At 41.5% G+C, this 16,418-nt stretch overlaps 1 protein-coding gene across 7 annotated transcripts in view; it reads left to right on the forward strand.

The window, feature by feature from the left end:
* Positions 1-13,638, forward strand: part of KIF26A (kinesin family member 26A) — a 95,767-nt gene extending 82,129 nt beyond the window's left edge. For 5 of the 7 annotated variants that reach the window (XM_085582310.1, XM_085582307.1, XM_085582305.1 and 2 more), the window contains 9 exons: positions 162-424; positions 670-853; positions 1,140-1,299; positions 2,959-3,121; positions 3,669-7,053; positions 10,460-10,650; positions 11,105-11,125; positions 11,528-11,678; positions 12,160-13,638. In XM_085582310.1, coding sequence (XP_085438436.1) covers positions 162-424; positions 670-853; positions 1,140-1,299; positions 2,959-3,121; positions 3,669-7,053; positions 10,460-10,650; positions 11,105-11,125; positions 11,528-11,678; positions 12,160-12,335 — 4,694 coding nt within the window. In that variant the 3' untranslated portion in view covers positions 12,336-13,638. The remainder of the gene's footprint in view (positions 1-161; positions 425-669; positions 854-1,139; positions 1,300-2,958; positions 3,122-3,668; positions 7,054-10,459; positions 10,651-11,104; positions 11,126-11,527; positions 11,679-12,159) is intronic. The other 2 variants (XM_077783938.2, XM_085582306.1) reach the window with 1 other exon arrangement.
* The last annotated feature ends 2,780 nt before the right edge of the window (positions 13,639-16,418 follow it).

The raw sequence follows: 16,418 nt of genomic DNA on the forward strand, positions 1-16,418 counted from the left end.
TTATTAATTAAATACTTTGAATTTTTTAATCTGTTCTTTTCCTTATCTGTGCAGCACATGGCATTACATGTAATGCCATGATGATATCAAGTGGCAATATGAAGACACACTACCTTGTACAAGAAAGGTTAATTGTGTTTATGCTTGTCTTTTCATTCTAGGAAAATCTTTTACCATGATTGGGAAAGATAACTCCACACAAAGCCTTGGTATCATCCCCTGTGCAATTTCTTGGCTCTTCAAATTGATCAATGAACGTAAAGAAAAAACTGGAACTCGTTTCTCTATTAGAGTATCTGCTGTAGAGATCAGTGGCAAAGATGAAAACCTTAAGGATTTGTTAGCTGAAGTAGCCACTGGCAGCCTTCAGGATGGCCAGTCTCCTGGGGTTTATCTGAGAGAAGATCCAATATGTGGAACCCAGGTATAATGAGTATCACAACATAGATTTTTCTGAGCCTTTCTTCAACTTTTTATTTCCTTTTATCTGACAACAATTATGACAACTTTTAAGCCTGTAAAAAAAATGTATTGCTTTTAATTTATAAGCTCATCTCCCATGGTGTACATATTTGTTTCTCTTAGTGCCCTGGAGATTTAGCATGTTCAGCAAAAAATAATAAAAAAATGCCCCTGTGCTAATTAGTCATTTTCTTGTCTATATTCAAGCTTCAAAACCAAAGTGAGCTAAGGGCCCCAACTGCAGAGAAAGCTGCCTTTTTCCTTGATGCTGCAATTGCTGCCAGAAGCACCAGCAAGCCTGAATGTGAGGAGGAAGATAGGAGGAATTCACACATGCTCTTTACTCTTCACATATACCAGTATCGCATGGAGAAGAGTGGCAAAGGAGGAAGTATGAATGCTCTTACCATATTGTTTATTTTTAAATGATGTGGTCTTCCATTAGTTTTAATAATAATTTGCAATTAACTTAAAAATGATCTCTCAAGCCAGTTGAGTCACCTTTAACTTTTGTAGCTGTGACTAATATCTAGTTTCCTTACAATTAAATATTAATGTGGTCATTATCCCATTCTGTATTCATTATTCTCCTCATTTGAATGCCTTCTGAATACCAAGTTTGGCTTGAGTCCATACAAGAACGTGATGTACAACTGTTTTTCCCCTTTTTGTTTTAGTGTCTGGAGGCCGCAGTCGTTTGCATCTCATTGATCTAGGGAGCTGTGAAAAAGTGCTGAGCAAGAGCCGAGATGGAGGAGGCTCTCTGTGTCTGTCTCTCTCTGCCCTGGGCAACGTAATTTTGGCCTTAATTAATGGTGCTAAGCATGTGCCATATAAGTAAGTGAATTCTAGTCTGCATTATCTTAAATTTGTGGCTGGTGTTACCTGAGAAATGGATTGCATCACCAATTTGCTGTTCACATAATATGAATTAAAAGAAATGCTGTCAGAGAGGAATCTGTCTTCTTTTAAAGTCACTCATACAGGTACACGTATCTGTTCATTTACTTGTCCATACTAACATACACACAGGTTTTCAAATATTCAAGTAATGTGAAATTCTTAGTTAGATGGCCAAAAATGGTATATTGGTAAGTACTGAATTTGGGTGAAGTGTTGGGGAGAGTTGAGAGGAAAAAATGGCTAAGATGTTTTCCTTCCTTCTCTCTCTTTGTTTCCTGGTTTTGGAATTTCTGGCTGATCTCAGCCAGCTAGACTTAGTGAATAATTGAACACAAATTTCATAGGATTTTCTCTTCTTTTTGAAAATGTAAAAATTGCACTGAAATTTTAGAAAATAATTGAGTATTGATCAAGTATGGTCATCAAAAGTTGTTATTTCTGTGTGTCTTTTTGGATGATACATCTTTTAAATTAAAAAAAAAAAGACCACCATTTTGCACATTAGTTTAGCAGAAGTGAATGTTTAGGTGTGTTCCTTTGTGGAGTGTCTGTGACAACAATTTTGTGTCAAACACACCTGTGGGGAGCCCAGCTTAAAGACAACAGCCACATTGTAAGCACCCTTACCAGAACTTGGCCTTCAGTCCTTAAATTTAATTGCTGCTTGTCTTAACAACAACACAAAGTTATAATGCATTATCAATCATGTCATTTCACATATTTATCTAGTGATGCATCTCAAACAGGTGTTTTTTTCCTTTCTGCATTAGGCAGAGAGATATTTTCCTCAGGCTACTTGCTAGGCTTGTGTATGGAGTAAAGGATGGATGGGTTAGAATAGGGAAGGGCAGATCCTCAGCTTGGTCACCTACTGTGGTTTAGTGGCCAGACATGACAAGAGTTCCCTCAGGCTGGATCTGCTCAGGGAGAAGGGAGCTTCCCACTCCATGGAGCCGTGGGGAAAGCTGTCTTGGAGACCAGTGGAGGACAAAATATCACTTGTCTTGTCAGCTTTACTATCCACAGTGGAGGCTTCACATCACCAGGAAAGCCTTCAGAGATAAGTTCTGCTTCCCTTTTGCTATGTCAGAGCAGACCACAGGTGGCAGAATGGAAAGTAGATTAGCTGGGGGGACAGTTGTATTTCTGATATCTAGCATCTGTTTAGAGATTTCTTACCATTTCCGTTGACTTATTTTATTTATTATTGTTAAAAGTGTTTGCATAGATCTCACAGAATGTAACTGCCCAGGTACTAAGTCTGTTCAGCTGAAAATACAGCACTCATGAGCTCTTTTGGGTAGTATGACCTAACCCTGAGAAAACTAGTTATCAGTCAATTGGTTTACAATTTTATAAGCAACAGAATGACTTACCATACTGTAAATACACAGGCAGATAAATTAAAATATTGGTACCTTTGTATGTGTACATTCAGACACATTTTAAGTGTGATCAATAACAGGAGCATACTTCTTATCTCCATGTACCATGCCTGCATGAGAGTAAAAGCACAGCTTGTGGTGTAAAATTCTGCAAAAAAAAGGTGGTGGTTTCTTTAAATAATCCTGGTGTTATAATTTTTTTGCACAGGGACAACAAGTTGACAATGTTGTTGAGGGAATCACTTGGGAACATCAACTGCAGGACTACTATGATTGCACACATTTCTGACTCCCCAGCCAATTATGCAGAGACTCTCACAACTGTTCAGCTTGCATCACGAATACATCGCATGAGAAAGAAGAAATCCAAGGTTGGTTCACAATCTAGCAGAAATTAATTCATTTGAAAATGAGTTTTCCTAACCTCTCAGTAGGGGAACATGAGATTTCTCAATGGTAGGAAGTAATACAAAATACATAAAATCTCAGGAGAGGAACTGACAAATGACTTGGCACTGATCCATCATCCTGCCCCCAATCCTTAATCCTGAAATTCCCTTCTTTTTGTTTCAAGCACATATTCTTTCTTTGCTTACATGTGGAACTATCTGAAAAGCTTCTGTCAATATTAATTAAAAATCAATAGAGGAGGAACAGAAAACTATTGAGGAAAAAGACAACACATAGTATTTAATAGAAATTATCTGAAAAGGTGTGATTTTTATATTATTACTAATACAGTAAAATCTATGTAGCATATTATTTTAATTTACCCTTCCCTCTAATATTTTCCCACTAGATGCAGTATACACAAAGCACAGATTATGTTGCAACCTGACCTTTTAATCAGTTTCTGTACATGTATATACTTATTTATCAATTGATACTAATAAATTTACTGTTACTTGTCATTTGCAGTATGCATCCAGCTCCTCTGGAGGAGAGAGTTCGTGTGAAGAAGGACATGTCCGGAGACCGCCCCATTTGCGACCATTCCACCCACGAACTGTTGCCCTTGACCCTGACCTTCCTGTCCTGAATATATCCAGTGATCCTGATTATTCCTCCAGCAGTGAACAGTCTTGTGATACTGTCATCTATGTTGGTCCCAACGGTGCAGCTTTGTCTGACAGGGAATTGACAGATAATGAGGGGCCACCAGAGTTTGTTCCCATTATCCCGTCCCTAAATAAGAAGAGAAATAAAGACAATTCTGCTATTAGTAGGAGTTCCGACAAGGACCATTTCAAATGCAACACTTTTGCTGAACTGCAGGAAAGGTTAGAGTGCATTGATGGAAGTGAGGAACCCATGAAATTTGCTTGTGGAGAAATCTCTGTTGGGTCCAATTGTAGTTCTGTTCCTGGAAGTACAGAAAATGCACAGTCTAAGTTGATAAAGGAAAAAATATCCTCTCCTTCTGGAGGATTTAAGAAACTGATTCCGCAAGAAACTGCATCTCCCAAAAAAGGATATAACCTTCCTTTCCAGGCTGTTGCACCATGGGGTGGCAATGGCAACTGTCAAGAAAATAGCACACCTCACTTGAAAGCAGAGCTTTCCAAGCTGCAGAACAGAGCTGACAACAAAATAATAGACTCTGTCCTAGAGGGGGAGAGAGAGACAATCACTGATTCCCTGCAGACTTCAACGTGTAGCCCTTTGAGGAATCCAGAGCAGAATAAGGCCACAGCTGAATGTGTCACCAACGAAAAGTCCTTGTACATGAAGAGACCCTTGCCAAGCCCAGCACCTCCCCCTCCACAGCAGAGGGAACACTCCCCAAGCTCCAAAGCTGAGAATTTGGAGCTGGACAGTAGCAATGCAGTTCGGACTCCTCCTGTGGGAATGAGCAAACAGATGGGAAATAAACCTGATCAAAACCCTTTAGGAAGCACATTCCTTGTTGGTAGCAACACCCAGAGTCAGTCAGGTGCCATAGAGGTACACAGCTTCAGGTCAGCATTCAGAGGGAAGTGTTTCGATCGGGATATACTGACCACCACAGTGACTTTGCAGCAGCCTGTTGAGCTGAATGGAGAGGATGAGCTTGTTTTCACAGTGGTGGAAGAGCTCTCTATTAGTGGAATTATGGATAATGGGAGACCTTCCAGTATCATTAGCTTTAACAGTGACTGCTCCCTTCAGGCCCTTGCATCGGGTTCGAGGCCGGTCAGTATTATCAGCAGCATAAATGATGAGTTTGATGCTTATACCTCACAGGAGACTTCTACTGGTGTAAATATTGATATTGTTGTGCCCTTTGCTAAGGATCCGTTTACCAGCAGCAGACGTTCCTCCATCAGTTCATGGCTCAGTGAAGTCAGCATTTGTACAATTGAAAGTGATGGAGCCCAGTCTAGTGACAGTTTTATCGCACAGTCATCTTACAACTGTAATAAGTCCGAGGAACCCTTCAACTTGGACTCATCCCATTTATGTGTACCCCTGAAAAGTGCTCTCAATGACAGTGGATTTTGCTTCTCTGAGCTGGAGAGTGATAGCTTGAGTTCCAGCAAGCTTTCCTCAGGCATTGGTAAAAGCCCTCAAACCTCTGAAACTACCAAAGCATCTCAGATAAAAAGTGCTTTTTGTGTCACTGATCAGCCAGTAAAAATTAAATTTAGTAATTCTCGTGATGCGCCTGTGATAGAAACAATACATTCTAGTCTTCCTAGGAAAACAAAAACTACCTCTTCTCCAATCCACAATAATACTGTTCTCAGCTATAAAGAGCTGCAGAATCCACATGGTATATTTGAAGATCCTTGGCTGTTACGCACTGATTATCACTTGGAAGCAAAACCTGCAGAGTCACTGCTGTCTCCAAAACCTTACACGTTTGGTACTGAGAAGCAGCCAGAAAAAGCTGCCCAGGGTTTTGGCACAGCATCCAAGCCAACAAAGTCACAGACTATGCTCGCCTGTTCGCAGAGGGTTGTGGATGGTTGTGAAATGGCCTGCAAATCCTCCAGTGGAGCTGCCAAGAAGTCAGAAATTGTGATGAAGATACCGCAGCTGAAGAGAGGAGCCACCACACTGGGAGTGATGCCAGTGTCACACACTAACAGTACTTTGCCAGAGTGTGTGACCCGAGGGAATTCGGATGCTCCCTTGGCCACTGGCAGCTTGAAATCGTCCCTGGGAAAGAAGAACACACCACAGAAATCAACCATGTTGCCCAGACCAGGTGGGCCGACACCTCCAACACCTCCTGTGCGCAAATCGAGCCTGGAGCAGAAACCTGTTGGTCTGGGTAATGGTGGGGTGAAAGCTTCTGGCCTGGACTTTGCCAGAGCTGCCACACCAAAGGCTGAAGACGAAGCTGATTTGCGGTTGAAAGCTGGCTCTTACTTTAGTGAAAGTGCCAGCTGCAAAATGAACTTGAAGGGTGACCACTCTTTGCCCAAGATGACATCCAGCTTAAAGGTGAAGGCGTCAAAGAGTGAAACTGTTCACCGATATGGGAGCCACATGTCTCTGGAGAGGTGTGACAGCCTGACATCAGTTGGATCCAAAGCAAGCATGGTGAGGGACAGTGGGAGCACTGGCAACAGCCGGGCAGGACGCTCTGTCCCCAGGCTAGGGGTCCCTCCTGTTGCTTCCAGTATGGGTTTACCACTGCCCTTCACCGCCCCCGCACCTGGTAAAAACAACCAGGCAAAACCCACAGCTAACCAGAAGGTGCAAGCCAACGGGAATAAAAACCGGGGCCTCTCTGCCAGTGGGTCAAAGTCTCTCAGCTCCTCTGTGAAGTCCCTGGCACAGCCTGCAGGGAAGGGCTCTGGCATGGCCCCTGGTGGGAAGGCAGCCCCCCGTTCTGTGCAGCCGGTCAGTGGCAAACCCGGCCGCGGGACCATCATGGGCACCAAGCAGGCCATGAGGGCAGCCAACAGCCGCGTGAACGAGCTGGTGTCGGGCGGCTCTGCCAAGGCGGGACACTTCCGAGGCTCCACTGACTCTGACAGTGGCAATGACAGTGGCATCAACCTCAGCGACGAGAAGTCACAGGTGCCGGTGCTGCCGTCTCCCTACAGCAAGATAACGGCGCCGCGGCGGCCGCAGCGCTACAGCAGCGGGCACGGCAGTGACAACAGCAGCGTCCTGAGCGGAGAGCTGCCACCAGCCATGGGCAGGACGGCCCTGTTCTACCACAGTGGCGGCAGCAGCGGCTATGAGAGCATGATTCGGGACAGCGAGGCCACCGGCAGTGCCTCCTCGGCACACGACTCCATGAGCGAGAGCGGGATGTCGTCACCGGGTCGCATGAGGAGCCTGAAATCCCCCAAGAAACGGTCAACAGGTGAGACAGGAAGGGGCAGGTGGCCGGGTGTTCGCTGGTGCCCCACTGCATCCTGAGGATGGAGGCGTTTTGTGGCATCTCTGGCATGGAGGACAGGAGGCTTGGAGGGAGCTCAAAGCAGGGAGGTGGACTGACTGCATGCGCTTGTGTGTGCATGTGTATTGCTGTGACAGCAGCTACTTGTCATTTATTTTACTTCAAAGCTGCAGGTGTGACACAGCTGCTGTGGTGGAGAGGGCAAGAAAGGTGTGGGTGCCCCGGGGTGCCGGCAGTCTTCCTGCAAGGGAGGAGGCGGCAGGTGGCTGCTGGCAGCTGGGGGACATTCTTTCCTCCCTCAGCAGGGCCAGGACCAGGGTGGCCCTAACAGGAGGGTGTTATGGGTGGGCTGGGAAAAGTGAGGTGCTGGCTGAGTGCTGATGAGTTTTTGTGAGGTTTGAGTGAGTGATCCTGGAAGACTGGTGAGAGAAGGGCAGTGAGGAGAGGAGGAGCTCTGCTGCTGGGTGTCTGTGAGGGAATGCCAGAGAGAACTTCTGGGACTGTAGTTTAGAAACAAAGGAAAGGCTGGGAGGGGAGAAGAGTGTGAATTAATGAGGATTGCTAGATGTGCATCAGATTAGGCTTAGAGCAGTAGGGCGTGTGTGTAAGATGCAGTGACTCCTAGGTTAATGCTGCTAGCTGGTCGCAACATTATTGTATTGCACTCTAATAGTATTTATATTAAGAATAGTATTTATATTAAGAAATTTTGTGTGTGTGGATAGTATACGCAGTAGGAAACTGACTGGAAGAGTTGCTTGGAAGAGGCAACTCTGGCTCAGTGTGTCTGACCATGCCAAGAAAAAGTGGGCATATGGTGGTCAGGTCCCCTTTCCTTCCCTTTGGTGCCTTTTCTTACTGCTCTCACTGCTGGTGCTCATGTAAGTGCAGCTGCAGTCCAAGTGTATTTGTAATCTGGCTCATATGGTTGGTGTTACAGTGACATTTTCTCAGATCTAGGTTGAGATACTGTGGTATTGTAAAGAGCCAATGGCAACCAGTGCCATGTAGATCATGACCTGCAGCCTCCTTCAGCAACCTGGGCATCCTGACTGTTGGAAATAAGTAGGAACTATTATCAGCAATGTGCTGGGTCTGAACTTCTGGTTGGGAAGTAGCAATTACTGCAATCCCTGTAGATACCCACGATGCTCAGTTCTGGCAGTAAAACCAAATGAATGAAGTCGATCTCATGGGGCTTTCTGGTTAAGGAAACTGAGTTGCTTCAGCAAGTGATCAATCATTTTGGAAACTTAGCGTAATATTTGCTGCTCTTCTCTTTCCATAGCATATCTGCCTCTTAAACCTTTCCCACAAATCAATATCAACAGCTGTATAAGTAGCACACATATTGAGAAGGCATTACCCACTGATGGATTTGTATTTGTTTTTGCCCCAGGAAATACTTATACGGTCTTTAAAAATGACAAACTATTTCTTTTTCCAGTTGTAATTGCTCTATGTCTGTAAATTATGTATTACTTTTTTGGAGTGCTGTAGACTTTGAGAAAATAATGTGTTTTATGCATGAAATTCAGTTTACCAGGAAGTGCAACAAATATTTCTTATGAGAAATGTTTGGTTCAGTCCTGTTACTGTTCTAAAATAATTGTAATCTTTGCACATTATTAGATATTCTTTGAATAGATTATGTAACACCAGACTATGTTGGAGTCTCTAGATTTAAGGACACATCTTACTCCCATGTATGTCACTGTAAAGCTGTCCCCTTATCCTGTAACGTCATTCACAGAGAAATGATGTTTGGTTCCCATTTCTTGGAGAAATGAAATTTGCCTGCTTATTGCATATGTTTGACCATATCTGTTTGGTGTCCTCCTCAGAGGGATCTCCTGTCAGCAGTTACAGGGTCAGGGTTACAGTGTGTGGCTTCATCCAACAGGACCTTAGTGGTGTTTCAGGCTGAATGGATTTGGGTTGTGAGAATGGTTTTGTAGAAGTAGAATCGAGCTTTCCTCTTTTGAAAACATTCTCATTTTGTTCTTGTTACTTAGAAATCAGCAAGGATGCAATTAAGAATGAGGGATGTTTTTCTTAAGAATATGTAAAGCAGGTAACTTTTGGAGTATCACCAGAGGTGTGCTGCTTTGGGGGTGCCTGCTGGGATTTTGTCTTCATTTCATGTTGGAGTTCGTGACAGGGCTTATCTGACAGCCTTAACTTGTGCTTACATCTCCTGTAGAGGTCTCAGCCCAGAAGTTATTTTGGCAGCATGTCCTTTGAGCAGAGCTGCCTTGTCTGTTTGATGTGCTCCCTTTCGTAAGAGCAGAAGAAACAAGATTCTTCACCTCCGAGTTAGTTTTTAATAAGAAGAGGCAATTAAGTGCTAAATTTATTGTCACCAGTCACCTAAAGCCAGCTTCCACTTAGTGCTACCTTGTGTCATTTCAGCTTGCTTCTGGTGGCCTTCAGCCCTTCTTTTCTTAAGGATTGGGCTGCAGGCTTTTTAATGTTGCTTGACCAGCTCTGTGCATGTACTCATGCTTGAGACATGTACTGTAAAGGTCAGATTTTCAGAGAATCACAAGAGACTTAATAATCACAAAAAACCTTCTGGGCACCAGAGTGCCAGCTCCTGCATTTCTGAAGGATATAAGTCGTTCTCTGCTTCATGAAACGTGAACCCTAGCAGAAGCATAGTGGAGCAGTATGATTTGCTTGGAAAATCTGGGAGCATTCTATTGAAGGCTCACAGAATTGTTGAGTTTTGTCATGCACTGAGCTTCTGGGTGCTGGTGCAAAGGTGTGAGATGTCTCAACATTAGAAGTGTTCAAGTTGCAGCTTCGTTGATGCCTTCTGAATGCCTCTCAATCCCACAAAATCACTGAAAACAGCTGGTATTTAGCACCCTAAAATAGCAGTTAGTAGTACTGGAGGGAGCTGTTTGAGCTTTGCAAAAATAGAGTGCAGTGACAGGGATCTTAGTCTGGCTTGGCTTTAACTGGGGGAGCAGAAGATTTCCAGATAAGTAAGTCATTATCAGTACTAGTTTCAGATTATTCACTTATCTCACTGCCTTTGCAAGGTAATGAAAAACATTGTAGTCCACCAAAGAAAAATCAGTCCAGGCAAAATATTTCTGCAAGGAGAGAATAAAGAACTGATGTTCAGACATCTGCTCTGGGAGAGGAACTGCTGTTGCCTCCATCTGGGAACCAAATGAAACCTACTTTGTCAAGGCAGTACCTCAATTAGCAGCCTGAGGGTATTTTACTAAAAGGAAAAGATCAAGAAAAGCATTTTTTCCTAAGTATACTGAGAACCTAGATCTTTCTTTAATTCACTGCAGTATGTTCTCTGCAGTGTGTTAGTCTTTTAGATCCTGAGGAATGTTTGTTTTTGTTTTAGGTCTCCAGCGTCGCAGACTGATTCCTGCACCATTGCCAGATGCTGCCTCCTTGGGAAGAAAACCCAGTGTCACTGGCCAATGGGTTGATCTACCACCTTTGCCAGGCACTTTGAAAGAGCCATTTGAAATTAAAGTTTATGAGATTGATGATGTGGAACGATTACAGCGACACAGACAAGAGGAAACTGAGGTCAGCACATATTTTACAACTGTAGACAACTTAAATTACAATATACAGACAAAGTCCTTGCTTGAATGCCAGAATGGTGTTCAGGAAATTGAGTGCAATTAAAGCACTATAATTATTAATTTTACAATTCATATGTTGGGGTACTCTTAACACAGAAAATGAAAATGATTACTGTCTAAAATTAATTGTGTCTAACATGACTGATGGTGTAAATGGAAGTTACCAATGAATACATTATAAGAAGACTTCATAATCCTAGGCTGGCTTGTGGAACCTTACAGCATCCCTCAACGATAGGGTCATTAACTCTTTATGTAAATGACAGGATTCTGTTAAACCAGGGATATACTGAGTTTAACTTACTTTGTAATTGGAAAACACTTCAGCTAATTCTGTTTTAGAGACCAGAATTCTATGTTCTACTGATGCCTTTTTCCCCTTTCTTTTGTAATAGCCTTTCCAGGATGTTGAGAAGGTAGGAATGCTTTTTAGAAAATAAGAATTCATGTTTTATTATTAACTGTAACTCTGACATTATCATTAAGCTGTGTTTATAATTTTCAGTACTGGAAAAAAAAAATATCTACAAACAGTAGTAATTTCAGAATGCATTAAGAGATGCTTGCTAATTCAGAGAAGTGCAACAAATGCTCAAGTGATGTAGCTTGCAGTTCCTCTAGATTAGAATCCCTAAATGCAAGCTTCAAATAAAAAGACCCCCCAAAAACCCATAAAAATCCCACCAACCCCACAACTAAATAAAACAACCCACCTGCTCACTCTTACAAGTAGTGAGCTGGGAGCAATTTTTGTCAGAGTATTATAGGCCAGCTCACAACAGGAAAATTCATGAAATGGTCTTTCTGTGTCTTAAAAGGGTCTGATGTATTTCCATACCAAGCTGAAGATACTAGAGAGGCGCCAGCAGCGAATCAGAGAAATAAAGGCAAAGCACGAACTTTTGAAGGAAGAGTTGGAAGAGACAAAGTGCAGGTTGATGGTGGATCCAAATAAGTGGAAAGAAGACTGTAAGTATTTTGCAAAAACAGCAGTATGATCTAGATTTTCAGCATGTCAGCAGTCCCACTGAAAAACTTAATCACTTGCTAAGATATTTTGCTGAATTGACTTGTGACTCAATCTGTATTTCTGTAATATGCTATTTGAACAAAAAAAACATACAAACCAACCAGAAGAGGACATTAAAATTGTGCCATTAATACTAAATGTGATTTTATTAGTCTTTTATTATTATTCTTTGCAAAGAAGGAAAATATTGTTTCCATATCCATGTTATTACTGGGAAATTGAGGGATGAGATTTGTTCCCAGACTGAGTGTTGTGCATAACTGGAGCTTCAAGGTAGAGTTTTGTATCTGCTCAACAAAGCAGGGAAAAAAGTCTTAGTTCAAGAGAAAATAAATTTTACTCTACCATGTTGGCTGCTTTGTGATAGAATAATGTTTATGATAAGCTGTTTCTCTTACTCAGTGTTTTTTTGTCTGACAGTTGAAGTGGATCCTGATCTTGATAAGGAGTCACAGGAGTACCTGGAGGCACTGGAACAAGTGACAGAAGAACTGGAGCAGTGTGTAAATCTGTGCAAGTCACATATCATGATAGTGACGTGTTTCGACATCGGGATAAGCGATGTGCAGGATGGAGTGCGGGAGGTGGAGGTTTGAAGAGAGGTTTTTCCAGGGACTGAGGGAAGTGAAGCTGGGTCGTCCGACATGAAGAAATAAACGGATAAAGTAGCTGGGAAGTGAAGGAGGAAAGGTGAAGACTAAAAAGCAACACTGAATGTTGTAAGAGAAAGAAACAGCTGAGGAATGGGAATGTTCATAAATAATTTGGTGCCTCAATGTGGCCTGAGCTGTACAAAGGTAAAAGTAGGATCAAATATTGCTTCTACCAGAGGGAAGCGAAGAAATTTAGTACAAACTCTGATGTTAACAAACATGAAATGCAAGTGCCTTTAAAGTTCATTTGATTTTCATTTTTGTATTTGGTGCTAGAATTAAAGCCAGCAAACCTAAGCAGACCACAAAATGTATTCCTACGAAATATTTTATACTGTATAGTGTATTTATGACTATATGTAAAAACAAACAACATTGTAGCAAAAGCAATAAGTAAATTATGTTTTCATACCTGAACTTGCCTTCTTGTTTCATAGAAAAGCTGTTTTATGTAGCAGAATTAAAATTGTATTATAATTGTTTTCTTGGTTAGGGTTCAAGATATTTTTATGAACATTTATCTATTGAGAAGGAGTATTATGGCATTTTGAGATGATTGTTTTACCTTCAGGTTTTGTATTATTACTTTTTCAGATCAAAATAAATGTTTGTTTTCCATTTTATATATACATATATAGATATATATTAACTGCTTACCTAATTCCTTGGTTACTAACCTCACTTTTCACAGACCTGGTCTTTTTTGGAGTCGTAAACTTTATGTGAGGAAGTCTACAAAGGGCACTGTGGTTGGTTTTGGTTCTCTTTTTTCCTCTCTTGACTGCAGGAATTGAGAGTTATGTTTATTACCAAAACCATAAAACAAGCAAAAAAAAAAAAAAAAAAGGAGCAAAAAGTTTTTGTAAATGTTAAGTTAGGTCCATATTTTTATATAGTTTTGACTATAAATATAGCATTTGCATTTTGAACTTTTAAGACAAATAGTATATCTTTTTACAGTTTTTCTAAGGAAGGCAAACCCTCAGGATCAAGTTTATACATGCTGCATGAGATTTGTGCTTTTTTGAAGGAGGCCACTTAAGTGTGGAAACTATTGATATAAATTGTTGCCAAACAAATACTTTTGAAAAGGTTTAATAGTGTATGTAATACCACATTTCATAATGAATCATATTTTCTAATCATCTTCCTTTTTATGGTTTTTTCAAATCCTTTGTATAAATATGTATTATAACGGCTTGCTTCAGTTTTTATCTGTGAATAAAAGATACATCTATTGTTACGAGTGCTTTTTGCTGTGTATGTGATTTTAGTATTCAGAACAGGGAGGGTGGTCTCTGGTACACTGTGTTAAATGTCACATTGCATTGTCTCCTTGCCCAAGAGGTGTATAATTGGGAACAGAGTTCTGACATTCGTCATCATAAACCAATCAGGAAAGAGAGACAAAACACCAAAGGGTGAAATAAATAGCAGTGATAATGCCTGTATTCTCTTAGCACTTGATAGTTTACAGAACAAAGACCTGTGGCTCACATACTTGTTTTCCCTGATGAGAAAAAGCAATTAAAAATGGGGCTGGAATCACAAGAAGAGTAGGGAGTGGAATCAAGCCCTGGGCCCCACAGGTCCATCATGACAACCTGCTCCGTTCATTCCTCTGTGACACTGCTGTGTTTGCTCCCTGGCTGGACAGCAGCTGTGCCTGGTCCTCAGCTCCTGATGCTGGCTGGAGCTTCCCAGACAGGGTTCATGTAAAGCTTGAGCTTCTAGTGACAGCAGCTCCAGTGTTTTCCAGCCATTTGGCCAAAAGGCAGATCTGTGGGAAGTTTTCCCCTCCCTCTTTTTCTCTCCTAACAGCATGGCATCCATGTACTGTTTTCTTACCCTCACAAGAAGCGTGTGAGGTGGGGTAAATTCCTTCCTCCTCATTCTGCAGCTGGAGAAGTGGGAGAATCAGAGCAAGAGTTTGATGCTTAAATAGCTTTTTGACTTTATGGGTTACAAAGAGTCCCCTTCTCTATCCCTCTCGTTTATCCCTGGAAAAGGGTGCACCATATTTACTGATACTTGGCACTGTGGCTGGTTGTATGCAAGGGAATATGGCATCTAGAATTTCTGGAGGATCCCTTTGCTGATACCCTCAAATACCAGCTATATTTACTAACTTGTGAATTCCATCTAAATTTACTTTCTGTGTGCAGAAAGTCACAGTTCTTCAGATATAGAATCAAAACCATGTAGTGATTCAATACATTGTGATTAAATACATTCAATTGCTTTTCAGAGCGAGGATTAGATAAATAAAAACAACAATTAAAAAAAAGCAGCATGCTGTGGAACAAATATTTATTAGCAAAAGGGAAGACCTCCACAAACATGATGGCAAAAGGAGAATGTATTAATGAGGAGCTCTGCACTTGGTGTTTGGTTCTGCACTGGTGCCATTGCCCTGTCCTCTGGAGATGCACATCTCAGGGGTGCTGTGGCAGGATGAGGTGACCTGTGGGACCTGTGAGCACTGGGCACAGCAAGGCTGGGCACACACTCTTCCTCAAGGCAGCCTCTAACACCATCTTGAATGAACCCAAGGGCTTTTGTTTCTTTTACTTATTTGCTGGCTACCTCATCCTTTCCTTGGATGTCTTCATTGTTTCTCCCCACCCTGGCAATACTGTCCTCTGAAATAAAAATCAAGCTGATAATCATTCATCCCAGTTTCCATAAACCTGATAACTGGTTTAAATATTCCCCTGTATAGTGTTTGCTGATCAGAATTTCATCCTTTGATATTCTCTCTTTCGTTTCTGACTATAGTTATGTTTGCCACAAAGAAACAAATGTGACATTTCAGGGCTACTGAATTCCTTGTCAACATGACAATAATCTGTATATTAAATGCATTTAGCCTCTGGCTAGGTGGCACAAAACAAGCCTGAGATGCAAAATAAGGTGAGGCACTGATGAATGAAATACAGAATTTTCCCTATGCAAATAGAGTTCTTCATAAGTAGTTGGGGGTAGTAAATTATCTTTCATATCTCAAGAGCTGAGATAATCTTTTAGCTTACTGTTTTAGCTGTTGCAGTTCTGACTAGCTAATACTTATACAAATAAATACTTAGTTTATTATTTGAGTCTATTTTACAAAGACTTAATTATATCGGATTACACATAAAAATTTCAAAATTAAACTGAGTGCTTTATTTAATTCCTTGTCTATTTAAATTTAATGGTTTAAGATAACCATTAAATTGCACACTCAAACACCTTATTGTGTTGAGCTTGTTACGGTATCAAATAAAACTTTAGAAACCCATTGGCTTTGGAGAGCTGCCTGAATAACTTTTGGCAGGGATAGTTCACACTGGAATTTTTTCTCCTTTGCTTGCAGTTCTTCCCATTAAATCCCTCACCTTCTCCTTGCTGGGGCAACACTTTCACAGTCCCTTGATGGCCCAGTTTATCAAGCAGCTCACATCACACCTATTTCTCAACAACAGGGAAAAAAAAGTATTGACAGCTGTTGGGTTTTTTGGAACAAGTGCAATGGTGATTCAAAGCTTAAAGATTAAATTTCAGGGACACAAATTCCCTTTTCCTCAAACTTCACATCTCACGAGGTTTCATGAGGAGGCCAGAGGTGAACTTGCCTGTGTGTGAGGGACAAGGAGAGGAGAGGTGCCCACATGGTCAAGCCTCTTTCAGGAGGAGATGAAGCATGGACTGGAACAGAAATCAAGTGAGAAGGCAGGACTCTCATCTGGTGACCAGGGACTGGAAAAAGTGAGGAAGAACTTGTGTTCTGGACCTGGCCTCCAAGCTTACTTTTGCCTTTTCCCATTCAATGATCGTGGTTCAATACATAAAACTACTCCTGGGAGATGGGATTTCAGCTGGGGACATTGCTTCGAGTGTTTGGAATTGCAGTTAGCACAAACATAGATTCCCTATAGAGAAATAAAATGCCCTGTAGACAAAAACTTGTTTAATGTATGTGTAAACCCTTTTCCCGTACAGTGCTTCTGGTCTAACCAGTTCCAGCTAAGGCAGTTCTAGGACACT

Source organism: Lonchura striata, chromosome 5 (assembly GCF_050655825.1).
Source record: "Lonchura striata isolate lonStrDom1 chromosome 5, ASM5065582v1, whole genome shotgun sequence".
In the NCBI taxonomy this organism is placed as follows: domain Eukaryota; kingdom Metazoa; phylum Chordata; class Aves; order Passeriformes; family Estrildidae; genus Lonchura; species Lonchura striata.